The sequence below is a fragment of the Anser brachyrhynchus genome, assembly GCF_964034855.1.
Source record: "Anser brachyrhynchus genome assembly, chromosome: 6".
NCBI lineage: Eukaryota > Metazoa > Chordata > Aves > Anseriformes > Anatidae > Anser > Anser brachyrhynchus.
The window spans coordinates 40,065,823-40,093,159 of NC_137700.1; the positions used below are offsets into that span (position 1 = coordinate 40,065,823).

Sequence of the window (27,337 nt, forward strand, 5' to 3'; positions counted from 1 at the left end):
ACTGTTGCACAGTTTTGTCAGACTGCCGCCACGTTTATTTTAACTGCGCAGGCATTGTCTGACATATCCCCTAATTACAACTCGGTAAGACTGTGCTAATTTACTCCTGGTTGAAATGTTCTGACAGCCTCCAGATGAAAAACCAGAAGCAACAGCAACACTGCTGTCGCACAGTGCCACGGACCGTCCCCATTTCCCATGAGAATAATAATGCCTCTCCGTAAAAGCATTTCTAGGAGACAAAGGGAACAGGCTATAGAAGTTACCAGAAAGTATACAAGCTCCCCAGGATGCTAAAAAAAAACAAGAAAAGTATAAAACTATACAGTAACCAAAGGTGCTGATTGGAAAGGCCAGCAAGGGAGAAGTCCTTTACCTCCCACAGGCTGTGGCATGCCTTACGGTCCCCTGGGAAGAGGCACAGTGAGTGGGGCACAACATTTCCCGGAACCCCAGGTCCTCCTTCAACTTACAACACATCGATGGAGGAAAGCACCTCAACAGAAACCACACTTGTGGGTTATGAACGTCAGTGGGTTTCAGCTTGGTCAGCAACAGCTCAACTCCTGAATTTGCAGAAGGCTGCCCAGTTTTGGATCTCAGTGAGCTCATTGGTGGGGTGGCCAGTGAGTTGGCACTGCTAATTTTGCTGAGGTGCCTGAGCTTCAGCTATTTTCTGTTTCATATAGGCTGCCAAACACTGTGAGAGAGTAAATAACCAGCTCTGGTTTCTAAAACTTAGAAAATTTTATAAACGCAGTCCTCAGTTCTAACTCTACCCTTCGTTGTCCGTGTGACTGCACCAAAGGCAGCTGAGGAAGGAGTATTTGCATCTGGGATTTTGTGCACTTCAAAAATCTCAGGGATGAGGATAATCACAACTTGGGACACACGCAAGCAGCTGTCACAGCTCAGTCCTCCAAGTTTCTGGGCACCAGAATAATTTATTTGTATGAAGAATAATAAATAATTTAAAATTTGGAACTCTGTTTTTTCAACTGATGTGTCTTTGCTTTAAACTTGAGCAACAGAGACTAGTATCATATTCACAAAACAAATGGGTTACAATGCCCTTGGCAATAAAGAAAAGCATTGCAGTCTCTTGACCTCTGAGTTCGCTGTGTTAATAGAAACCTTATTTTGACAAGATTTTATTCCCTGTATAGGTGAGAAAGAAATTCTGACATGAAAGCAACTTAGGTTAAAAACAAAAGAGGCATAAGCAGAAGGACGAAAAATAATGAAAATTTGTTCTTGCTTTCACAATCAATGCCTCAGAAAACTTGCCAAAACCTCTGACAATGAAGAGATTTTTGAGTCTGTGGATTTTGAAGTAGGTGTGAACTAAGCAGTAATCCTTTTTTTTTTTTTCCTTTAAATAAAACTATGTTTGACTCAAAAAATCAGTTGGCTTTTGAAAAGAGGGCATTAGCAAGGACACTGTTAATAACTGAAAAAAAACCACTGATACTAATAACTGAAAATGCAACTGCTAAGCAAATTGTGGATGAGTGCAATACCCGTCTGTCTTGCACCAGAAAATGTGAGCACACTGTTCATTTTTGGGGATGGCACTTTTTTCCTGAGAGGCACTGACTTAGTTGATGCAATCCCACTGAGAAACAGAGCTGCTGTCAAAATGCATGCAACAAACAGTATATGAGACGTTATTAATGCTCTTACTGCACACAGCTTGATAGAGGTTGATCAATGAAACTCCAACATGGAAAGGAATAGCAAGGTATTTGGTCTAGAATAGTATCTGAAAACATTTCAAGAGATGTAACTGCCAGCTGGGCCTGCCTTACATGTTCCACGGATCTTAGTTTCGGCAATATATTCACAGTACAGCTCATCTGATAAACCCTATGTCACAAAATCTAGAATATTTGGTTTTAAAATAATGATTAAAAGCTATTTCACGAAGTCTGTACTTCATTCAAATTTCTCAGCCCCACCTGAATCTATTTCTCCAATGTGCCACAATTAGAGCAGAGTAGAAAATTAAGCTCAGAATGAGATGTTAATAATAAGAGACATGGAAAATTCAGACACTCAGACAACAAATACCGTCAGTGCGTGATGAACTTCGCAAGCTGGAACGTGCCCCCTGGTGGCTGCACACTGAGATCCTTTAAGGAGAGAAAAATGATGTTTGCTGCTACTGTTCGGTTGGGTTCTTTACCATATTTAAGTGAAGTGTGGTAGATTAACAGGAAATATGGAAATTTGTGCTGAACAGAAAAATCAGCATAGTGACTACTGTTATTTTGAAAAAGCAACACTTACTTGCTGGTGTAAAACACTGGAGTAGTTACTCACCGATTACTGGAGGAGCTAGCAGTAGCGATACTTAAGACAGCTCCATACAGCATCTAGAAAGCATGCCTGTTGGACAGGCGGAGGTAACTGGCAGCGGCCAGTTCAGAAAAAGCAAAGGTTGACTTTATGACAGTCTTCTAAAATGTCTAGAGCTGCTGCAGGGGAACTGAAGTGAGTTTCTTCGCAGTCAGTAAGACAAAATGAACAAGTTTACGTGCAACCAGAAGTATGAAAATTACAGAGCAGGCGTTAACACCAGGCATTAAAAGCTTTCAGTGACGAGGCTACTAGTCCCAGCAAGAAGTCCCCCCAAGGAACCTAGGGAACTGCAAACCGTTCAATTGCCCTCGGTGGGGACGCAGCACGTCCTCCTCCCCTGTCCCAGCCTGGAGCAAAGCAGAAGGGAAGAGCAACAGAATTTTTAAACATGCACTTTTCTGCTCTTACGTAGACATAGAGGGAGAATTTCAACAGAATTTGTGCAATTTCAGTCCTTAACTAGAGCTCTTTTGCTTTAAATGCGGTACACTGACCTTAGTATGTTTTATCTTACTATTCTACAATGCTCTATTGATTCTCCCTGGACAATGACAGGCAAATGTCACAGAGAAAGGGAAACGAAAGAAACATGACACACTTATTTTAAAGTCTGCAACAGACTAAATAATAAATAAATCCTGCTTTTTTTGCAGCACAAAGGTTGCGAACTGACTGTCCCTGTGGACTCTGCTCTCTTCTCACTACCTAATGGACTTTCTAACGCCGGCCTTTGTCCTGAGAGCCACCTCTCAGCAGGACTGCTGGCAGACACGCGTATTACGTGTCAGAAACAAAGAGGAAATAAGTGATGAGAAGCACAAAAATCTGATGGGAATAGTTATTTTAAGTAAATGCATAAACATCAAAACAGTGTAACATAACCACGAACAAATACAGCCAGCAAGCTTTTGAGCTATTAGCTCAGTGCTACTTATTTATCTAGGAAGGTCACTAACTGCTAGTTTTCAGAGTTGATTGTTTCCTATTAATACTGATAGAATTAACATACGCTATACTTAGCTTTATATGTTAATTTCTTATATTTACCTTCCTGTATTTTAATACTGTTAGCAAACAAATCTCTAACAAGATGAGCTTTAAAAGCGTGCTATAAAATGCATGTAACAAATTAATTCCGAGTTTTTTTATTTAGCAATCTGCTGACCACAGCTACCACCTGGTTTAGCTTAGTAACAGCGAGCGTTACCGCTGCACATCTGTGTCCTGTAAACAATGTATTTTGGCATACACAACATAGTTCACATTTCATTCATACTTCAGCAGTTGTGTTCATTAAATCTTGTGTTTAATAAGCGTGTGTATACTCGGGCACTGAGTCACCGTGGTTCTCAGCAGCCCCTATAGAAGGGGGAATTTCTTGCAATCATCCTGGCTGGTATCCTCCTTTGGTTAGCAGCTACTGCAGAAACGACGTGGGGTTATTTATACCATTTGTTTCCTGCAGTGCATTTCATTTCTCCAGTGAGACTAAAACCCATCTCGTGCCTAAAGGCCAATCACACAGCTATTTACCTGCTAGCTCTCCTCTGACCAGCAGCCACCTTTTCTGTGCCACTGGGGCTCAGCACCGGCCGCTCCTCGGCGCCTTCTCTGCAGCACCTTCCTGAGCCGAGTCCCCAGCCTGGCGGAGGAGCAGGGCTAACCGCCCCGGCCTCCTAAGGACAGCCAGTCAGGGCTTGGAAAGCCTCCACTGCTTCAACTCACTTAAGAAAACAAATTATTTGGCAAGTGGAAATGTAATCTGGCCTTTTTGTATGCTCGGTAAGTGACATCATAAGCAAGAGGCTCTGAAGGTCCAGCTTTATAAAGACAGTGGGTAAGACATGTGGCTGTGACGCTTCTGGAAACCGATGATTTCCCTGAAATGTGGTGAAGATTTCTGTCCTAAGTCCTGCCTGCAGACTTTTCTCTTCCTGCAACAGGACTGGGACCAAATGAGTTAGAAGAAACATTAAAGCTTGGGAAGGCTTAGGAGGAAGTGGAGAGGGAAAGACCGATGGGGAGAGCCCATAATACGTGTCTGAAGGATTATTTGGGATGGGCAGAACGAGGAGAAATTCAGAAATACACAGCCAGAGCAGTGCGTCATCAGGCTGCAGCTTCAGAACTGGCAAACGCATTGACACAGCTTCAAAAAGAGTCGTGGGTGTAGGCACCCTGAATGAACAATGAAAAGTAATCGTTCCCAGGAATATAATTTGAGGGGCAGGCCCTTGTAGCACATCACGCACTGCATCACCGCATGGCTTGACCAAAATTTAAGCCATGGTGGCACTGAGCTTTGATGAAAGTCTAATTCGGGAATCCAGAATTAGCTGGAATTCCTCCTCAGCCAGAAGGAAAACAAATCAGCATTTGGTTACCTCTGGGGAGAGCAGCATGTAATCCAGACTTCTGTGTTGCTTGTTTGGCTGCATAGTTCAGGGGAAGTTTTTGTTTTGTTTTTTTCAGCCCACTGGAAATGGTACAGCCTAATCAAAATAAGTAGTTCTACCTGCTCTGCATTTGTGAAAAGCCTACCACTTCATTTTATTCCATTCAGAGAAAAATGAGAGCTTCTGTTTCAATGCATGCAAGTGAAATCTTAAATACACTCTCTAGCTAGAACTAAAATAAAGATCTAAAATATAGTTATATGTTTTCAGGTGATACATATACCTTCCAGTCACTGCTGCTCTGACTTCTCCAATTTTGCTGTTCGCTGGACACTTGTCAACAACCAGATTAATCAATTCCTATGAAGTAAGACAGAATTCACACTCAAAGGTATTAATTCTTTATAATAATTCACAGAGACTAGAAATAATTTTATTTTCTGTACTTACAAATCAAACAGGCCTGCTGAAAAGCAATTACAAACTCAACATGTGAGTTCTTTTGCATTTACTTAAATTTGTTGATGCTGGAAATGCATAAGCTCCCTGTTTATTTCCAATTAAAACAAAACATGGTGTTGTTTTTTTTGTTTGTTTTTGTTTTTTTGGAACGGTCACAGCTCTGCATTTTCTTACCACTATTCTACGCTTATTTAGCAACAGATAATAGAACAAGGCAAATTTACTTTAGAGATTAACTCTCACAAACTAATTACACTAAAGCAAAAATATAAAATAGTTTATACTAAATTAAATATCTCTAACTTCAATAATTCTCAATGACATTTTATTAAATAAAATTAAAATAGTGGTGAATTTTCAGCTCCACTGAAGTCAATGGCAAAACTTAGAGAACTTCATCCTCAGGACTCTATGCCACTTCTGAAATAGGGATAGAATAATCAGTCCTGAAAAACACTGCATTAATTTCCTTCTAAAAGAATACCAAAGAAGCAAATTAGATCTCAGCACACCAGATCAGATGAGCTCAATTTTTTAATTCATCTCAATTTTGACTCGTTTTTTAAATTTGAGTTCAGTAGGGATCAAAAGCCCACCCTGTTGCAGCAGTGCAGTTTCAGTGGAGGTCGGGAAGTGACAGCACCGGTTCAGAATTCACAGGAAATGGTCATTTACCTTTTGTCCTCACACCAACAGCTTCAAGCTGTACTCCACTTCTGGTTTTACACCTATCTCACTTTTCTTTAGCTGTAGTTCTTAAAAGCTCCACAAGAGAAAAACATTATCAGAAAAAAAAAGTCTATTACACATGTAGAAGGCAAATCAGTAAAAAATACTGGGCACAAAGGACAGGGCTCTTCTGAACCCTGGGTGTTAACACAAGTCTGCTCCCTTGTAATTGAACAGGAACTTTATCTAGTAGGCTCAACAGGAGCACAGCAAGGCCATTTGATTTTCTTTAGGATATTCAAAGTCATACTGGAATAATTCTGTGCCTTTTACCTGATTTTATATCACATAAAAAGGTTTTCTTGTTTGTTTTGTTTTTAAGTTGTATGGGCATCAGCACATTTCAACACATTGTAGAGACAGAAAATGTTACGCTGTTCCGACGCTTCAGGCGAGAGATATTTTCTCCACAGAAAGGAGCAAGTTATAATAATGGTCATAGATAGTGGCTAGTGGTTCTCCCGTGGCAGTAGGTTTAGGTAAGACGTGGACAGACAAGACCGTGCGGTATACACAAACCTTGCAGTTCCAGATAACAGACACACACTTGCCAGGTACAATGCTGACAGAAATAATCAATTTTGTTGCAGAGTGGGAGTAGCTCAATACAGTACATACCAATTAACAAAAGACATTACTTCCTAAAATTACTGATGAACCTGCACTCAATACCACCAATATTACAGAGATCAAACTGACACGGAAAAAAAAGTTAGTTAAATCTGCAACGCACTTGAATCTCAAAATTCTTGCAGCTATTCCACGTAAAAATCAATGACTAATGCTACTGGCCAAGTGTTTAAAATGAAATCAAGCACATGGTTTATACAAGTTGTAACCTTCAGAGACTGAAGTTGAATTTGATTTCTTTCTGGGGAAAAAATAGGATGTACAGATACATTCTTGAATAAGAATCTCCTTCTTCAAACGTTAACAGGAAAACTTCAAGTTGATTCAAGGTAAATGCTAGCTCCTGTTACCCAAGAAGATAATTACAAACACGTTGGGATTGTTATGATGTTGTAATACATTACTGAACATACAACCATGTTATTTCCCCAAATTCCTATAACTTGTATGATTTGATATGGACACAGACTACTAATGAGAACATTAATACATCGGTAATAAAGTGCTTTGATAAAGCATTGCAACTTTCTCTGTTTCCAATAGGAATATTTAGTAAAATGTTATTAAAGATGTTAACCTGCGATCCACTGCAGCATAAACAAAACAGTCACTAGGACTTAGGAATATGATATGCAAGTCTCCCCACACAAATCTGCAGAAAAAAATTGCAACAAAAAAAGCGCAGTGGTACCTCATGTCATTTTTAGCATAGTTCTGAAACGTTCATTCAAGAGCTATAGGATGAATCTCCCAAACTCTATTTCACATGAATAATGTGCATTAAAATATCCACTCTTTTTAGATAAATGGTAAGGCTTATACCAAAACAAACAAACAAACCAAAACAAACAAACAAAAAAACACCCAAGCAACCAAAAAAAAAAAACCACACCACAAAACCCAGTGCCACTTGGCATATCTTTGGTAAATAGTGCAGCTATTCTGTTTTGTCTCTGAAGGGGAAAGTTTTCCAAAGCACGTCATCTCCTGCCACTAAGAATCTACTAGAAATTGCCACGTTCACTAGGATCTCAGATGCTAACCTACTCTATCAAACAAACAAAGAATGTGCAGTGAAAACATTTCCTGTTTTTAAATACACTGTTGAAGCATAATTAAACCATGCCAGATTTCACATTGGAAAGTAATGGCACCTTTCAATTCTCTTGCAATAGTTTAGGAGCATACAAACGCGAGCACAAATTTCATGGCAATTTTAAATAACAGATATCCAAGCTGCTATTTGAAAACATCTGTAATTTAATTATCGTTAATCTATATTTAGTCAACCTTTGTCCCTAGAAAAAAGACACCTGTTTTTCATTTTGCTTAGATACTTAGAATTATTCAAAATGCAAAGAAAGGCTAGAACTACTTAATTAAAATGTATTACAAGCATGTATTTCTTAGCTTATATTGCTAAAGCCTTGCTGTATTGTCAAAAGTTTTATTGGAATTTGCCTTAAAACACAGTACCATGTACTCACACATGCCTAGATATATACCTGTATTTCACACTGCAATTTTAGTAGGCATACCAACACACAACTATGTTACATATCATCCAGTGGCAGTGCAATAAATGGTAGCGCCATCGAAATGTCATTCAGTGATTTTTCAACTTCTGAACAACAGCATTCTTTCTGAACAGGTCTGTCCAACCAAACTTGCATATTGCTGAACACTGGCTTCATCGCTTGGTCCCTTCCTTCTCTTCTTATACACGCTGTAAGGCATTATGGTTCTCTTGTGAAGTACTCTAACTCTGCCCAGGTCCTTAATACGACCTTCATCAACTGCAAAGAGATTCAGAGAAAATAAAAATTAGTTACATATATTGTCCGTATGATCTTAATTTATGCAACTAACTTCAATATGCATAATGAGAACTATCTGAAGTAATAAAAGTAATCTACAGATGAATAGCAGATGGAAGCAGAGCTGATCTACAGATCTGTTTTCTTGAATTATGGTTGAAAATAAAACATAGCTTGCAAAGTAACTGTATTTGTGATGTGTGAAAACATAAATCAAGCACCACCCATTTCCATCGGTGATGGAGAGCATTTCTGAAAGTACCTCTACTGCTGTACTTTAAAATTCACAAGACCAATGCCAAAAGTGAAACTCTATCTGGGAAATAATTTCAAACACAACTGACCAGAAAAGACTTCTTCTCGTTGCCATATTTGCATTTAATCACTACACAGTTTACAAAAACCGCCAGCACAAAGCACTCCTTTTCCCTGATGTTGGAAAGTGGATAAAAAAACAGCAAGATGCTCTACACTTTTTGCCTTAGGTAAGCGTTAGGCAATAAACTATCTTCCCAGGTTAAACCCCCATGCCAAACCCCCTTTTTTCCTCATTTATACTGGTTTCTGAGTTTCTCCAGTGGAATGAGGCTGAACCCATGCCCTTGCTCATGTCTGACCCGCCAAGCTCTGCAGACCCATGAACAGAGGCAGCAGTGCAACGCTGGCTGGGTTGGGTTGACAGGATTCCTTAAGCTTTCCGATAGGCACACCACCACTGAATCTCATTACCCAACCTACAGAACCCCTGTGACTTCATTTAACCAGCCATATACTTAAGAGCACTGTTGAACAAGGTGAAGTTTCCCTATTTTTATGAATTCCATTGATGCTACTTTTACTGAATAACAACTTTATATAGCTGCTGCGTGTCCAAAAATTGGCTCCACAGTGCTAGAAAACTCTTTAAAGAAAGTGCGAAAGCATGCCACATGCCTGGGGCAACTGCAGGATAAATTAACATTATTGCAAAATACCGGTAAAAATCTTAGGACTTGTCTGAACTTCAGGTTTAAATAGCCACAAATGTAAGAGAAACACAGAAGCTGAAATAGGATTTTGAGAACAGAGCTACATAAATTCAAATATCAACAGAGAAGAGATGCTAGAAGTCAACATCTGGGTACATAAACTACTCAGAAATTCCATCTTTTTGGCATCAGGACATTATTCTACTGAAGAGACAGCACAGGTAAGTATAACTGTCTAGCTTTAAATACAGCATCAATCTCTGCCCCAAATTAAATTAAAACATTTTGTATGTTCATGTACTTGCTTCATTTAGATTTAAACTTTTAAGGCTCTGTTGACTGGACCTGAATGGTACCCACTCTACACCATTCTCAGCAGCCAACTCAAAATCAAACCAACTGCTGTGGAAATCAGTGGCTACGTCATGGGCAAAAATGGTCTTTACCTATTAGAGGACAAAAAGAGGTGGAACTTTTTCAGCAGGTTTCACAAATGGCGACAGATCCAAAGTACAGAGGGTAAGACACCAGTTCTGGGAAGTGAATTGGTCACCAAGTTCTGTCTTGCCTTGTTTTACATACCTGAAGCTTATTAAAAGGCTGAAGAACAGCATTCACCTATTTTTCATATATAAGTAATCTTTGGACTTGCCACAGGTCAGCTAAATAAATTGTCTGGAAGAATACGAAGAGAATTGTCTTACAAACAGAGATTTGTCTTACAAATCTCTATTCAGATGTAACCCTTACTACGGAAAAGCTTAACACTCCCTTTTGGGTCTTCTTTCTGCTTCAATAAAGACAAAGGAGGTCATTAAATGCTTTTTGTTGCAAGGCACCCTCAAGAACCTAGCCCTATTCATCCACAGAAATGCCTTATAAACATTTTTCTGCTGATTGCCTGAATTTAGTATGTGCAACTTAATGAAGCCTGTTTTACAAAGTCGAGAATGACTTCATTTCTTTTATCTGTGTTTTGATTCCTAACATGAAAGTACAATGTCTTTCTTAAAACTTAACTATGAAAAAGTGGTTTGAAGGAAGAAACTCTGAATAGGACTTGCTAAGATTGCATTCTCCACTAATTATTGTTGGCAATTGCTTTAGATAAAACACCAAAGTCAAAACCCCTTTGCTCTGGCTTTCTCTCCCTCTTTGAAATCCATCAGGTTTTTGATGTGTGGCCAATGCCTTCCTGATATCCCAACAGGCTGGTTTTACCACCAGCCCTACTACCTCGTCTATTACATCCTCCATCTTTCCGAAAGTGCACCAAAGAAACACTCGCAAGTTCAGCTTCTGGAGGTGACACAACCGTAAAGTTATTTTAACTTCTTAAATTGGAAAGTTTATATTTACAGCACCTCTAGGCTGACTGTGAGTTTGTGTCCTGCACTGGACGCCTGCCAAGCCTAGCCGTCATAAAGAGCCTCGTGCCAAAAGCACTTTCAGAGCTGCTCACTACTCACTGTTGATGCTCGCTGCTTTTAAATAATACTGAAGCCTGATACTCTGGATGAGTTCATCTTTTGGCTCGTAAGTGCTCCTGGCCCCAGCTTCAGTTTCTTACAGTAACTAAAGCTACTGTACCTTGAATTTCCCTATAGCCTCACTGGCTCAGCTGAACTTTGTTCTTGTTGTTCGGCATATGTTTTTACACACTTAGTCTACTTTTACTCATTACATCAAGCACAGTCGGTGCATTATCCTCCTTGGAATCAGACCCACGCTAGCACTAGCTCTATAGCTATATTAAACAGTTATTACTACCCGGGTTCTAGCAAATTTGCTAAACACTGCAGCCAAGCCCTTTCTGAAGCGGGGCTTGCCAAACCATGCTGTAGACCAAGCCTTTCTTGGACTGTGGCACGGTTTCATAACACAGCCCCGCAGGCAGGAGAAGGCCCTCCCACATTAATCAAGAAAATCCCAAATCTCTTGAAAAGTCACTGTAATATGAATGCTTCAGACGTCTTTTAAGCTAAAGACAGACAGTGAGTTCTGTGCATAAAGAGAGTCTACACAAACAGAGCCTCTGTAATAACTAAAGTTTAGCATCAGGAAAGCTTTAAACCCAGGTATTTCTGCTCCTACAAACTTACATAGCTTCCCTATGTGACAAATGGTGGGACAGCAGAGTAAGAATAAGAGAATAAGAAAAACACCTCTATTAACGAGTATTATTTCTGGGCTTTATTAAAGCAGTTTCAGTTAGAGACATCTGTTTCCTGAGGGACCCAGACTGATCAGATAGTGAAACTATGTTGGGGCAACTTTAATCATTATTGCAAGTACTGTATGCAATACTGTTACCACAAAAAGCTAAAAAAAAACACATTTTTTTTCTATCTCACACTTTCTTATTTTATATCTCCCGAGTCCGCCTCTAACCTCTGCTTCTCCTCACAAGCAGTCCATGCATTAACTTACATAAACCTCAAACCAGGTAAAATCATGGGTCTGGAAACACCTCATATTTACCATTTGGGAAGATTGGATTTGGTGGAAGGAGTTCTACTAACGAAGACTGTTATAAATGAGCAATAGCACTAGAAGGAGGCACAACCCTGCTAACATCCATTCGAACTCTTGGGCCCTTGCCTTTGTATTTGTGAAGATTATCTTCTCACAGAGTTGTTGATTAATTATAGTCTCCAGAAGAGGAACCGTCACTTTATGTATAAAACATGCAAGGTTTTACTCCATAATTCAGTTACACCTATCAATACCATTGTGACAGTAGTTACTTATTACATAAAAATCTAAACTTCAGAAAACCAAATCCTGTAGACTGAAAGCACAAATCATTTTAGGAAAGCGAGCAACTGAGGATGCCAACTGTGAGCCAAAGACGTAGGCCATACTTATAGACTGTACTTGTCCAGGCCAAAGAGCCATTTAGTTAAATATCCCATCTGCAGCAGTGGCCAAAAGTAAGTTCCTCAGCCTGAATACAAGAGATGGAGGCACCTCAGTAAGTACACTGTACCCATTTAACACCGCTACCTGAATTATAGTTTTATTCAAAGATGCCCCAACAGTCTCATGTTTCTACTTCATGTCTGAAAAATGCAGCAATCTTCATCTAGTGATGTTTCTCAGCTATGTTCTCACACTGATTTACAACAACTTTCAGGAGGCTTCCATCAGGTCACAGCATCAATTTAAAATCTTTTTTTTTTTTTTTTTTTCCCCAAATGGCTTACAGATTTTAAGTATTCTCAATAAAAACATCTGAATGAACATAAAAAGAGCTATTGTATTTTTTATACATTGAATGATTTGAAGTTTTTTCTTTCTTCTCTGTAAGGTATCCAGTGTAATTTAATGAGAATTAAACTGAAATGTTCGACATTTCAGAAGGCAGGGGAACATTGTTTTTTAAGCCTGTAAAAAGAAGCATCCTGTAAATCTGCAAGCTAAAATTACACCTGAATTCTTGCTAAATAAACTAACCGCCACTTCTCTGTCTCCTCCCCCAGAGACCTAAAACACCAAATTATTTATGTAGCATTTCTCTAATGAAATTTGAATACAGGAGTGATTTCATGTACAGCCCAACCATGGCACTGTGATGCCATAGCTGCAAACAGCTGTTAAAATTCTTCTCACCGCACCCCCGTATCACTATTCAACGCATTAAATTCACGCGTGTGCTCTGCGTACATTACATCTTTACCCAGCAAGTATGAATGGGCTGAGATGCTGGGGAAGGACACAAGTCAAGTCTGCTTAGGATTTCCCTTTACCAAACCTGCTGCCTTCGAGCAAAGGGAAGTAGCAGAAGTGCCACGGGGCACGGCAAGGCCTGATAACAGTGCACAGCCTCAGGATGCCAGGGAATGGTCACTAATCAACTATCCCAGCAACAATGCACCCCCAAAAGTCTGAGCTAAAAATGACCTTTTTGCAAGCCAAAAAGTCACAGCGAACTTTTAGCAGGGAAAATTAATGCATGTGCCTGACAAGACTTCTTTAAATAAGTAGTAATAAGTGGAGGACTTTCCTGACCAACAAAGCTCCCTAATATCAGTAAAAAACAAAACATCAGTAAAAATCAAAGCAAGAAGTAGGAGTAATCTAAAGACCAGCTATGTCAAGTGTTGCCTTGGCAGACGTTGGGCAGATTTTGGCAGGATTTCTTGGCCAAGCTGCCCACACACAAACGGACCTCCGCCAAAAGCATGGACACCTTGCAGAGCGACACCAAGTAATGAGCTAACAGTAACAGCAGTGATGTCCAAAGGCAGCCCCATCCAGCAACCAGCCTGAGAAATGCTGCTATACTCAAGAGACCAGGAAGAACAAGGACAGAAGTCTGACGTACTCCTACACGATTCATTTTTTATTTCCTTACACGACCCCAACCAACCTCCTCAACGTGCTGCAAGCCCCGTCCCAAACCCAAAATGTGATTTGCAAATGCTGACGTGCATTCATTCCTACTGAAATACCCACATACAATAAGCGGGAGTAATTATTTTACCATTTTTATTCCCAACAGAAGCTGATCAGGCATCAGCATGCACTTACACACATTCAAATTTTTCATTTCTGACATTTTTTCTTATGATGTAGGAATTGATTAGTATTTTTATGAAGTTATTTTGGGAAGCTGAAATCCACGTATTTTTCTTGTCCGCATGCATTAATCTTTATTATTATTACCTACTACAAGGTGGAGTAGCTACATCTGGTCAGCAAGCCCACGATGCCTCTCCGGGCAAGCACGTGCAAAGCAGAAGAAGGGAGAATGGCAGAGCGAGCTCTGCAACCGCCTGCTGCAGCTCCGAGCAGGCTGGAAGCCAACATCCCAACGAAGAGTGTTACGGTTCAAAGGTTTTTGTAGCAGGCTGTTACTAAATCAACTTTTCAGCGGTGGCTGATTTAATTCAAGCTGGTTTTGATCAATATTGATTTAAGGAGGGCAGTGATCATTCAGGTCCTAAAAGCATTCTCTTTCCATGTCTGATAGGAACGGTAGAAGGAGAGGAAAGCGCTATTTAAAGCCGGTGTACGGTAAGAAAAAAAAACAACCACTGCATCAAATTGTCTGAACGCAAAAATCTGAATTTTTGACAACAGAGAACTTTTTCCAAAAATGTCTCAAAGTCAGGCACAGCTCTTGTGGCCAGATCACAAGCTATGATGATGATGTCTCCTGAACGAAGAGCAGCGAACACATATCAGTTGAGAGCCGTCCATGACATGTGCCTGCCAGCGCTACCCCTTCCCTTATCCCCTTGAATATACTGCTCACGTGTATGAAATCTTTAAATTTGCCAGTGGTGTAGAAATGGAAGCAAGGTCACATTTCTTTCAAAGTACATTTTTCCATTTCTGGGAAAGTAAGCGAAGAAATCATTAAAATTAAGTGACAAATATATTGACGTTCTTTTTTTAAATAGGAAAAAAAAGAGTATGCTGTCTTCCAATTTTTTAATAAAAATCAATAATCATAGGAAACTTTTTTATATTTTTTGTACATAATGGATTTAGGATTAGTAAGAAACCTTACTGAGGTCTGGTATTTCTAATTCAAAAAAGAAGCGTGGCACTCCTGCTAAACTCTGAAGCAACGCTGTTTCTGTTTATAACTTTCAGTTTCCTTAAATGCTACTTAAAACCCCTGGAACAAAGAAAGTATTTGGCCATCAAAACACCTCTTTCTCCAATGATACTGTTTGTATTTCTTTTACTGTAGTCATCTTGTTGGAGAGGTTTGTTGGAGGTTACAGGAGGATATCGCAGACATCTACCAGTGCTTCTCTTGCACAGGCTGGTGGTTCAGAGTAGGACATAACCCAGAAACTAAATACACCAGTTTTCTGTTGTTACTTATACATGTGCCTGAGGCGCATCATAAATTTAAAAGGCAAAGCAGCTTGGAAATGCTCTCCATTTAGCAAAGGTTTTTTTTTTCAGCTACTCTGAAAAAAGAAACTCATTGTTCACATCTCATGAGTAACAGCTGAGATCTAGAAATCCCCACATTTCTCTTTGCCTGCACTGTAGAAGCATTAAATTAGAAAACCCTGAAAAATCTGCAAAACTGAAATAAAACAGCAGCTAAAAAAATCTTGTTCTGGAGACTAAACATGACCTTACCTAACACGCCTCAAGGCGAGGGCATGGCGGAGAGGAGGATCTCAAAAAACCGCCCATGAAGACGACACCAGGTTTTTATTCACAACCTGGCCTCTGCTTGCAGATGGGCTTTAATCTTTGCCTGCTGCCTGCAGTTCACTCGCTCCACAAAAGACTTATTTCTAATACCAAACGCTGTACAAGGCATTGACCACCAGCACAACCCAGGCCAATAACAGCTTCTGGGACACACCAGTTAAATTGCTGGGTGAAATGAGGAGCAGTATCCAAGGCACGTTGGGTTGCTCAAAGGCTGCCCTACGCAGCGAGGACCTCCGCGTCCTCCCTCGTGTTCTTTTTGTGCTTCTGCATCCATCCTACACAGGGCACACGGACTTTATTTGCTCCGTAGCAGGATGGAACTAAGTGGAAGAAAGTGAAATTTAAAACTATGCCATGAATCCTGTGATTCACTGTAAAAGCTGTCTTAGAACGAAACTCCCAGGCAGATAACTAACATGATATATTTGCTTACATTTTGCTTAAATAATAGAAACTGAAAAACTATTTTACCTCTAAAGAGTAAATCCGTGGAAGAAACATACAAAGATTAACAATGGACAACTGCTGTCTTTTCAGACAGACAGCCCAAAGGGTATGTTTGTTCTTTTGTTTCAAGTTGTTGGGGATTTTAATTTTAAATTTGGAAGCAGTCAGGACTTGCAGCAGTTTTAAAGATGAACACAGTATTCAAGTTTTTCAAAACAAGGAAAGAATCTAACAGCCTTAAAAATAAATTTATAAAGAGTTAAAAAGAAAAAAAAAAAGCTTCATGACATCCAAGCTTTCAAACTAGGTGCAAAAACGATCAAAAGAGACATCCGCCCCTTACTGGAAACACAACATCAATGTTCATGCTACGTCTGGTTTACGTGACCTTGTCAGGTTCACAACCAATGATTTTAAAACAAAGAAACTCTAAAAGGAGAAGACAAACTTTCAAATGTTACAACTGAAATAAGAGATATTAATTACCAGAAACAAAAATCACGTCAGTCAGAAGTCTAGTGCATCTGATCTTTGAATTCAAACTACTTTCTTACTCCTTTTAAACCATTATTTCTTTTTCTTAACCTGAAAAGCATAGGAAGTCACCCACAAACCCGAAACAGGCAATATACAGTGACGAGATAAGCAATTTGCATTAATGCTAGTGTTTATGTAAAACTGTAAGTTGAAATGTGCTTTTCCTCATATTGCTTCTTCACACACCAAGAAATATTAAGACCAGTATGCCTTGGGGTATGAAAACACCAACTCGGATGAAAACAAGAGTACAGTTAAAATGAAGCATTAGAAAAAAAATCAATGAAAAGAATTCCTAATTAAAACCAGAAAGCACAAGTCACAAAGGAAGTACAGTAAAAAGTTCAGGATATTCTCAATCAGCCAACCCTCTGCTGCTCAGTTACTCTAACAAGAAAAAAAAGGAACTTCTGAAATCACTGTTCAAAAAGAGAATGTTTCTAAGGGGAAAAGCGCATCTTATCAAAATATTATCAATGATTCTTTACAAAACGATGACAGAAGAGCTACAGTATTAAAAGTATAACTTACAGTGAGCCTTAGAATGGGTAAAAACAGGAAGTTTTGAGGGCAAATCTTAAAGACATCTTACAAACAAAAACTGTTGGGCTTTGTGCCTGAAATCATACAACTGGTTTATGATTTGCAATTCAACTTTGAGAAGCAAGCAGACTAATCACTTGACAAATGCATTCAAACTCTGCTAACCCCGCTGTGCCATGCGGAAACAATAACTCATTGTGTTTTGACTCTTATTATTCTAGTAGTAAACATGAATGGGGGCCAATGGAAAACATTTCCTGTGAATGCAGCAATTCAGAGCAGTACTTCTAGTTTTCAGCCATAATCCACAGCAACCTGCAAAGGCTTCTGCTTAACTGCAAATGCAATCCTTTGAATATATTGGCTTTATTAACAACACTTAAATCCAAGTACAGCCCACTGTTCTGGAAACATTTGAGAGAGATGCACATAAAGCAGTAAGTATAAAATTCCAGGCTTATTTCTGAGGAGCTCTCACACAACATGATTATTCTAACCTACCTCAGTTTATTACCCTGGAATATTGTGACAGAGAAATAGCTACCAAAGGGCTAGATTTAAACAATACTGATAATTCTCCAAGGACTTGCCTTTCAGGGATGCACTGCAAAGGAAACTAGCAGTACCTGGGAAAATGTTAGCTAAATGACACCGAACAGCTTTCTGCCTGAGAACACCATCCAGTTTGCTCCCAAAGTCAAGATACTAAGATCTTACGGACGGTATGCCAAGACAGAATTGCACTTTTAGATGCTTCTCCAGAAGACAAAAATGAACTAGTCAAGTCTAACGAAGTTGTATCTGTGGACACGCTGCTATTCTTGATGACTTCGGATCTGAGAAATGAGAATGTGAATTGACAAGAACGTTAACTGCATACCCAGTATGCTTTTCTTTCTATTTTTGCCTGTTTTAAATACCCTTTGAGGTCCTGCAGGCAACCTTTAATTATGCGTTCAGTTGAAACGCACCATGCATACAAAGACCAGAAGCAGAACTAGTAGGTAGAGCCAGCTTTTAAAAGCAGTAATTCAACCCTATCTCAAATCTGGAAGCATTAATGTCACCGCTGCGTGACGGGAGCCTGAGCTAACAAGCACCGTGAGGCTCTCGTTGGGCACGTGGCCCTGCGTGGCCCTCCCCAAATGTTGTGAGCCTGCAGGATCCAGGCTCCTTCATGCCTCAACGCATTTCTGCTGGACTCTGGAGGCATTCCTAATGCGTGACTGATCAGGTTGGGATCTGGGAAGGTGTATGTGCTCTGGGTTAGCACCGGTGAGACTGACCAAGATCCTGCACCAGGAGCTCCTCCCCAGTGCTCCTCCGAACCTTCATCAGCTGCGTTTGTCTGTTCCTCCAAGCACCCGAGTGGCTCAGAGCACAGTTCGGTGTTTGGAGCTGCTCATTTCTCTTTAGAGACAGAACTGAAAATCCAAACCAGTCCTTGGAAACTGCTTTTTCTTTCATTTCCTTGCTATTAGGGAACTAAAACTGCATACGTATCTTTCCAGTTTGCTTAGGCAAGGTACCCGTCAAACTCAAGAACATCACAGAAAGTAACTCGGGTACGGCTGGGAGAGACACATTATCATGCCTTTGTATCTGTGAACTAAGGCTCGAGAATACCCAATTAGGGATGAATCTTAAATAAAAAAATGAGGGATAGAAACCAACTGCTACGTACACACTTTACATTAGGGGTGAATGAGATATTTCATCATTCCTTATGAAAAACATCAATAAGTATTTTTCCTGGACAAATGCAGAATGCTTAGCTTGTTACTAAGTCTGGTAGAATTGTAAAACTAGTGAGCACACTGAGGTTTCAAAGAGAGCAGATTATTCCATCTATTTCCTGAACTTACTTTCCATAAGAAAACGTTTTTCAAGTTACTGCAGTTTTTAAAAGCACGAACACTACATAACAGTTGAAGTGAAAATGCAGTTTAACTAAAATACCTTGTAACTCAGTAAGATTTACCAAAAACTGCCAAATACTCAACCCCGCCGTAAGCAGTGATTTTCTAACCCCAAAACAATGCTAAGCAGTCTAAGGTTTGTAGCATGAGCAGTGCCTAAAAGGACAGAGTGACCTTACCGCCTGTGCGAGGGAGGGCAAATCATGACTGTCCTTCCAAATATCTGCATTTCTGCAGCTTCCAAGCATTGCAAAGCTGGCTTACACTTATGACCTAAGTGTTTTAGACTTCATTGTTAATGTCAAATCAATTTTACAAGGGCTAACAAGAGAGACAGAGCTGTTGCTTCATTTCATATCTCACTGAATCATTTTGCATTGCACAATAAAATTCAAAAACCACGTTTTGTAACTTTAACATCATGACCGTCTGAATTATAACTTTGCTTCAGTAGAGTTAAAAACTTTTTTTGTGGCTGAGATAGAAATCTTAAATTAATTAAAATAAAGGGCATTTTAGCCATCCTGTATGCTTTTTTTCCCAGTCTATTTTGTAAACATTTCCATCTACTTATTTTCATTACGTTTAAGCAAGAGTAAAACATTTTGGCAGCTTTATTCCTTTTTCTGAAGCAGAACCTTCCCATGGGGCTGCCCCTGAGCCAGCTGACGGTGAAGGGAAACCAATGAGGAGTTCAGACTTCCACAAGAAGGCTTCCCTTCCAGCTGCAGTGCCCAACACTTTCAACCAGGCTCCCCTGGACTCTCGCTCAGGGGTTTTAATGACGCTTCGAGAGCCACAACAAAATGCAGCACTGAGCCGCAGGCTTGCAACGACAGCAAAGGAATAAAAGACAGTACAAAAGACGAAGACTTACAGGATTACGCTTTCAGGAGTTGCAGCTCCAAACGACAGGGTGGAAAACAGGAAAACTTTTGAAAGGGCATGAAAGTTAAAAACTGTTTATTAAAATAGCTGAACTGTATTGAAGTGAACATGGCAGGGAGCGGGAAGAGAATTTTTCAAACAAAAGGGCAAAGTCCTCATTAAGGCTGCTATTTGAGAATGAGTTCAAAAAAATAATAATAAAAAAACAAAAAAACAAACACAAAAGTCAAGCTGAAAATTACAAATGCAAGCTTTTCCATGAAACAGGCAAAACTGAAGCAATTGGCAGCAGCTTATCAGCCAAGTAAATCAGATTACAGCAATCAATTTACCGGCTGAATTAATTAAAACATGGAATCAATTATGTCCCCTAAAGCTCCATATGCTACATCGGGATGATGTTACCAGAGCACGAGTAAACACGCTGGGAGGCACCGGGGAGCGTTACGCGAGGTCTGACCCTGGAAGAAGCTGGCGGTCGTGGCTGGTGGCGTGCGGCGAGCCGGGCCGCAGCACATGCCTGTGGTGTCCCTGCCGCAGCTGCTCCCTATCTGGGCCTAATTACGGCTTTTAACTTTTATCACATTTTGAAACTAACCCCGTATGCCGGTTATCCTCTGCTTGAAATAAATCTGCACAACCCGCCTACCGAGCCCGCTTTACTTAATTTTTAATTTCTGTTCCTGTGTTTCTAACACCTTCTGAGTAGGGAAGATGATGCCTACAAGGCTCGGCATCCTCGCCCTCCCCACGTCCCCCTGAATGAGCTCAGTCCTGGGTCCGATCACAGACAAGAGCAGAATTATTCTGCTCGAGAACCAAATGTTACAACAGTAAAATGGCGAACCCTGACCAGGAAGGGGCATCTTGAGCATGCAACCATCAAACACATTGGTTCTGAGCAGTGGAGAAATATGCCGGTATATATCTACTTTTCAAGCAAAGTCCTCAGAAAATTACATAATTTCAATATTTATATGTTCATTACACAATCTCTCTGACGGTAATTTTGGGTTAAAACTTATTTGGGGGAATTTTTCGGCACAACCTCTGTATTTCATGAATTGCACAAGAAGCCAGATGCTGGTGCTTCCCGAGGTGCTTGGTTTACTCTGCTGCATGCACTATGTCAGAGGCGGACAATTTAGCAGATCACTGAGTGCAAACTTTAAAACAAACATTTAGCGAAGTTTGAGAGTTGCTAAAACAACACAAAATGGGCTTCGTATCGTGACTATACGTTAAATCCCATTCTAAAGACCTTTCCTTCTTTGCAACTGATTGCTTTGTGATACTCCAGCTCAGAGCTGCTGATCCCCTCTAACTTCCCCAGGCCAATTCGTGCAGCGCTCTTTGCGTGCGAATGTTCCTGAAACATTTTCAGAGCTCCAGTGCCAGCTGTTTAGGACCCACAAATTAATGAAGTTAATAACTTTACCTTTTTATTACAGAAGCGCTTGAGTGTATTTTTGCATATTAGTCCAAAATCCCATGCCAGTCATTTCAATTTAATCCAAACATAATAAAAATTGAGTGAAAAATTTGCCTGGCTACACCTTATTGGCACTGCCTTCATTGTTTAAGTATCTTGTATGCTCGAGGATTGCATTGGATTTAGAAATTTGTGTTTGATGACTTCAGTTGTTTATAAACTAATTAGAAACAGATAAACTTGTCTCGTTCAGAGGAGCTGCTACAAATAATTGATAATTTGATATTAATGTGTCTTTTTCTTGGTTATAGAATTCACGTTCACTACCTACAGCTGTGATAAGATAGTGGAGAGTTAGCTCTTTAGAATAATTAACGATCTAATAGAATTTAATGATCTAATAGAATTTACTGAAATGCTTTCAGAACTTGCCAAAGTACACAACACCACAGCTTTAAAGGATGACAAACAGCAGTTGTTTTAGAGCAGACCAGCAACTTCTCCCGAAATCAGACGATTGCACGGTTCTAAACCATTTGTTTAAAGCTTTCCATCTGTGATATTTTTGTGGCTACGTTTTCGTGATCTCGAGAACTTCAGTGCGTTGATCCTCATACACATTAATCTGCGCTACACTACCCTTACGGACAATAACGCGTGCTGTCATCTGAATCGGTTTGTCTGACCGGCTTTAAAGACGTGACACTACACCAATACATTGCCTTACCAGCGACCTCAACCACCAGAAGTGACCAGCTGGCAACCCATGGGTACAACATTCTGTGGGTACAAGTACGTGATCGTGGCTTTGCCTCCACGAGAGGGAGGAGGAGGAAGAACAACATCACGCAAACACAATGTACTTCTAAATATATCTTCAAAACAAACAGCCCCTGTACTTGATGAGAAATGAACAAAATGTTTGTGTTCACAGATGCAACAAATGCAAAATGTGCTTGAAATAAGCCCTTCTTATTTGCAAAGAAAGGCATCTAAACTGGACATAAAATGTTTTGAAAAACATAGCACTAGGAATCAGGGTTATTGAAATAGTTGCAAGAGATTATTTTTCTAGTGAAAGCACTAGGTATACAAATACGTGTTTAAAATAAATACACTTCTGCACAACCGCCCGACCCTGCAGACTTCTGGGTAGGAATTCTAGGTTTTATTTACGATAAAATTAATAATATTTCTTGCAAGAAACAGAGTTAAGATGCATAATCGAGAGGATTCAGAAGTTATTAAATACTTGGAATATTGTTTGTCTTTTACTGCTCTAGCTTATTATGTGCAGCAGAATAACAATGCTGTAAATCTGTTAAAACTTTCATTTTGTATGTAGCAAAGAAAATGGAGTTAGTAGCTCTGCAATATGTGGGAAGGATGTACTTTTGAAGAAGAAGAAAATATTTTTCAGAAGTTTTAGAAATCTAATAGAAACTTGCAATAGATATTACAGGACTACTACAGAGAAACACTGCAAAAGTCTTAAATCATTTTCTTAAGTTCAGTACCTCAGAAACAACGCTGAGCTGCTATCAAATCTGTTCGTAAGATGGTTCATTGAGCGTTTTCACAGAGCGGTTCCTGTGAGCCTGAAGTGAGACCAACCTCACAGCCACCTACTTGTCCTCTACGTGGAGGTACAACAAAACCACCCATAATAGGGTAAGAGTCAGATGCACCCCACTAGAAGTACCTTGCTAGAAGAAGCAAGGTCTGTGGCTCTGTGGTGATAGCAGATGCAAAGCCTGGACCGATGCACAAAGACGGATGAGAGAAAGGTGGTTGTCGAACTAAGCACTGGCAAAATTCTGCTGGCACATGATGTTGGCTTCATAACCCCTTCAGGTTTTCATGTCGAGGTTCTCTCTACACAGAGTGTCTGACAAACAGCCTCTCTTATTCATCTCTACAAATATATATCTAGATTTTCTGGTTTTGGCCCAACCATTTATTATTTCAACAGCTCTCTTCTGTTCCTGTCAAGCCTTCTCATCGTTTTGCCCATATGATCTACTACAAAACTTGTGTCTTTTCCATGCGTCTCTCCACCAGCTTCCCCTACTCAAATCACACCAGACCAACCTCACTCCCAACAGTCTGTTTCAACCTCACTTGTTCATTCATCAACAGCTGGCAATGTAAGTTCTGCCTTTGACTGACTGCAGGATCTGGTACCTCAGACCAATATTAGCTCTTCTCGAAGGAAGCTCCTTTGTGTCTCCCCATACTCCCTACTTCATTTCTCCCCCACCTCTCATGCTGGGAGAGATTTCTCCATCAACTCTAGAAGGTAACTAATGTAGTTCCCTAGATCCCTACTCAAAACTGTCCTCCATCGTAGCATTTACAAAAATATCATACAGCTTAGTCTGTTGATGCTTGATTACTATAATCTACCACACCAACTAGAGTTGTTTCTCTATTTCCTAAAACCATTTTTAGCATCCTTCGTATTTCATGTTAGACTATACTCTCTGGAGCAGAGAGCAACTTCTCTCCAAGAATTTGCAAAGCCAACACAGAGCAGTCTATGTACATCTTTATCGTGTAAGTTTCAACACTGGAGAAATGACTTTAATGTATTTGATATACATTTTAATTTCATCCTATTAGATATACAGTAAGTTGAACAGATATGTATTAGCTTTGCCAACTATTAACTTCAGCAAACAAACCTGTCAAGATAAAAAAAAAAAGCATTAAAATCCCTTTTGATCGGTGCTACTCAAAGCTTCTGCTCCAAGCAGTGGGCACAGAAGGTGGGAAGCAGCTTACGCTGCTGAGACTGCCATAGGCCATGCCTTGTGACCCAGATCAAGCAGGGCTTTTTCACTTGGGTTAAAAAAAAAAAAAAGTTATAAAAAAGATATCAGTGGGTTACAATCAGAAAAATAGAAATCAGAAGGATAAAACTATGTGGAGATATCGAGTAAATTATTTATAATCCTTTTAATACTATATTTGTTTCATGGGCATAACTGCTAGTGAAAGGAACAACAAAGTAAAACGATGAAGACCTGTTTTGCAAGGAGGCAGTTGACTAGTGTGAAAGACTGACCATGGCCAAGAATATTTTAGCAGCATGCTATCATGTGGCTGAATTTTGGACATCAGTTGTGATATACTGTCCAAGTCACTGACAAGTACTTTTCTGCAGAGCAATCTTTTAATTCAGTTCTTTTTTCTTCAACACAACTCAATTTGCATTTACAGATTCGTTTCATATACGTTCAATCCTTACAATAAAGGGAAGGACCCATATACCACTTCAAGAAAATGCAGTTTAGCATAATCTCTATTTTTGGAACTCATCACTATCCAAACTCTGTTACTACCCTACCTCACTAACTGCTGGTTTATTTGTAAGTAAATGACTGGTTGCTGCTTAATGATAAACACATCAGAACCTCAGCAAACCTCTTTCATTTATAAGATGATGCCAGGTCTTCTGAATTTTTCAAACTCAGCAGAGAACAGAAATGAAAAATCTGTCCTGTTTGAGACATGTAATATTGGCAGAACTGGTAATTTGCAAAAGCAAGAATATTTGACAAATGTGACCTTTTATCCATGAATGCTGTTGGAGCATTGCTATGCATTTTTTTTCTCCCTAAAGTCACTGATGTTTTTTAATACATGTTAGGAACTGCACATAAAAAGACTACCAGCATAGTTTGTTTAAATATTAAATCTGAGAGCTTGCTGGCACAAGAACTCATCGTTTTCTCTGTATGACTGCAGTGTTCTGAGGTTAAGTAAGGTTGAATCTCATTACACTGGCCAGAAGTGAAGGGTTGGATCTATTTCAGCCATCAGGCACCCATGATTTGCCACCCTAAATAGTAACACGAAAAAAAAAAAGTTATTACAGTGTCTATGGTTGCTTTATTTGTTTATTAAATGTTAGACACTTTTTTAGACTTATCTCTGTAGTATAAAGAGTTAAGAACTTTGTTTAGTTCATCTCTCTTCTCTTCTTCATTTTCCAACAGTTAACAGAAGTATTAGACGTCAGAGAAGAAGGGGATGGAAAACAATACACTCTAAAACCATTTGAAAATGTTCAAGCACAGGACAACCACATAATGCAAAACAGGCAAAATCCTCTGTAAATGGTGATGAATATTTTCTGATGCTTTAGAAATTTTTCACTACTTTTTGTCAACATCTCAGGTCTTTTTATTTGGTCTTTTTATTTTTATTTTTTGGAAAAAAGAAAAAAAGGAAAGAGCTCTGCAAAGTAATGGACATGAATACTCAGTTACCCTTTTCCAACTGTAGAGACATGGCAGGTCTGAGCATGCAGCACCCTCTCCTGAAGCAGCACTAATGTCTGCTCTATAATGCATTTTCACAACCTGCAATTGGTAAATTTATTAGGTAACTTTTTTTCAAGGGAGGGAAAAGGAGTTCAAAAATTGCCAAACTTGATGAACAAACTAGCGTGAGATCATGTTTTAAGAATTTTCTGACATTACGGATTGTATTAAAAGATGACCATTTCCACTGGCTGTTTTATTGCCCCAGACAACAACGCAAGTCACACCGTTTCTCCCAGTTGTTTACTGGATCTGGTTATTGCCCTTAGTTTCTAAGTAGGAAGTCCCACTGCCGATAAATCACGACCTACTTAACTGACGTAATTATAGGCTGTATTATAGAAAGCTATTCATAAGGAATAAAGCACATCATCATTTCTATTGCTGTTTTTGTAATTCGCAGTAACTTAATTAAACTCATATTGCTGACTATTGTAGAGAGTAAAGAAATAAGAAGGAAACTGATTTTACTGTTGAGAAATAGCTTCCTTAGAACTAGCAGCTCTTTAAACCTCAAATGGCTATAAGCTCTCAGCAGGTTTAGCACACTTCAACATGTAGCTATGTTTCAATTTCCTTAAACCACAGGACGTAAGTCACAGCTCCAGTAGTGTCTGGAGTGAGATATTTTGTGCTGATAATGATGCAGAGTTTTATATCCTGCCGTTTCTGAATGCGTGGTATCCCACAGGAATTTCACAGAATCAAGAAGATGACGCCCCTTCGCTTGTATGGGGTTAACACCTTCAAACACAGTAGTCTTATTGTCATTCCTGGGCTTCAATGAATGCACTTCTTTTCCTCCAGCATAACGAGAATAACTTTAACACCACCAATGCCCTCCATAACCACTTCCCTTCTTCCTCCTACCTCTATTTTTCTTTTTATTTCCTCTCACCAATCTAATGACAATTCTAGTTGATGAGGACACGACGTACCAGCTTTTCCCACGGTGATAAACGGTCTTTTCAAAGCGCACCCAAGCGCATTCCCTAGGTTATTGCCCACCACACCACCTGGCCACCTGCACAGTCACTGAAGAACATTATCTATTTGTACAGGACACCTGGCATAAATTCTCCTACTAAAACTTTTAAACCAGTATCTATAGCAGAGCATCTGACCTGCCTTTTGTAATATTTTTGACCATTCTATGCTGGCAAATCACTAAGTAACTCTGCTACAGAATATAAAAACTATGTCCCATCTAATTCAAGATGCTTAAGGTGTTTCTGCCGTTCGTTGCATTCTTCAAAATCTCAGACAGATTGTTAAGCTAAATTCAGCAGTTTGTTTCTTCACAAAAACACCCGATGCCTTTAAGGTTCTCCAGCCCCCTCACCTTGCTGTACTGATTCTAACTTGCTTTATGCATTCATGAGACTAGAATCTAAGGAAGGAATAATTATTTGATCACTTTTGTTCACGCACCAAATAAAATAATTACCTGAAAAACACCAACATATGTCAATTCTGAACTACGTACAATCTGTAAAACGTAACGGACTTAAAAAATTTATCGCATATGTTCAAAGACAAAACTACCTATTTGATAATGCTTGCAGGAGGAGTTGTGAGTTTCAGACTTTTTTTTTCCTTTAAAGATAACATTTCTATAACGTTTCAGCAGCAGATGATACCAACACATTGCAAAGACGAGACAGACAATTTATTCATCATTACTTGTGAAC

The 27,337-nt window shown here is 39.5% G+C and overlaps 1 protein-coding gene and 1 long non-coding RNA gene across 5 annotated transcripts in view; both read right to left on the reverse strand.

The window, feature by feature from the left end:
- Positions 1 to 5,158: 5,158 nt before the first annotated feature.
- Positions 5,159 to 27,337, reverse strand: part of ATE1 (arginyltransferase 1) — an 88,294-nt gene continuing 66,115 nt past the window's right edge. For all 4 annotated transcript variants that reach the window (XM_080597120.1, XM_080597119.1, XM_080597118.1 and 1 more), the window contains exon 12: positions 5,159 to 8,374. In XM_080597120.1, coding sequence (XP_080453246.1) covers positions 8,196 to 8,374 — 179 coding nt within the window. In that variant the 3' untranslated portion in view covers positions 5,159 to 8,195. The remainder of the gene's footprint in view (positions 8,375 to 27,337) is intronic.
- Positions 10,236 to 27,335, reverse strand: LOC308197127. Its single transcript, XR_013952600.1, has 2 exons — positions 25,593 to 27,335; positions 10,236 to 25,162 (listed from the first exon to the last, which is right to left on the reverse strand). It is a non-coding gene; the product is annotated as an uncharacterized lncRNA (long non-coding RNA).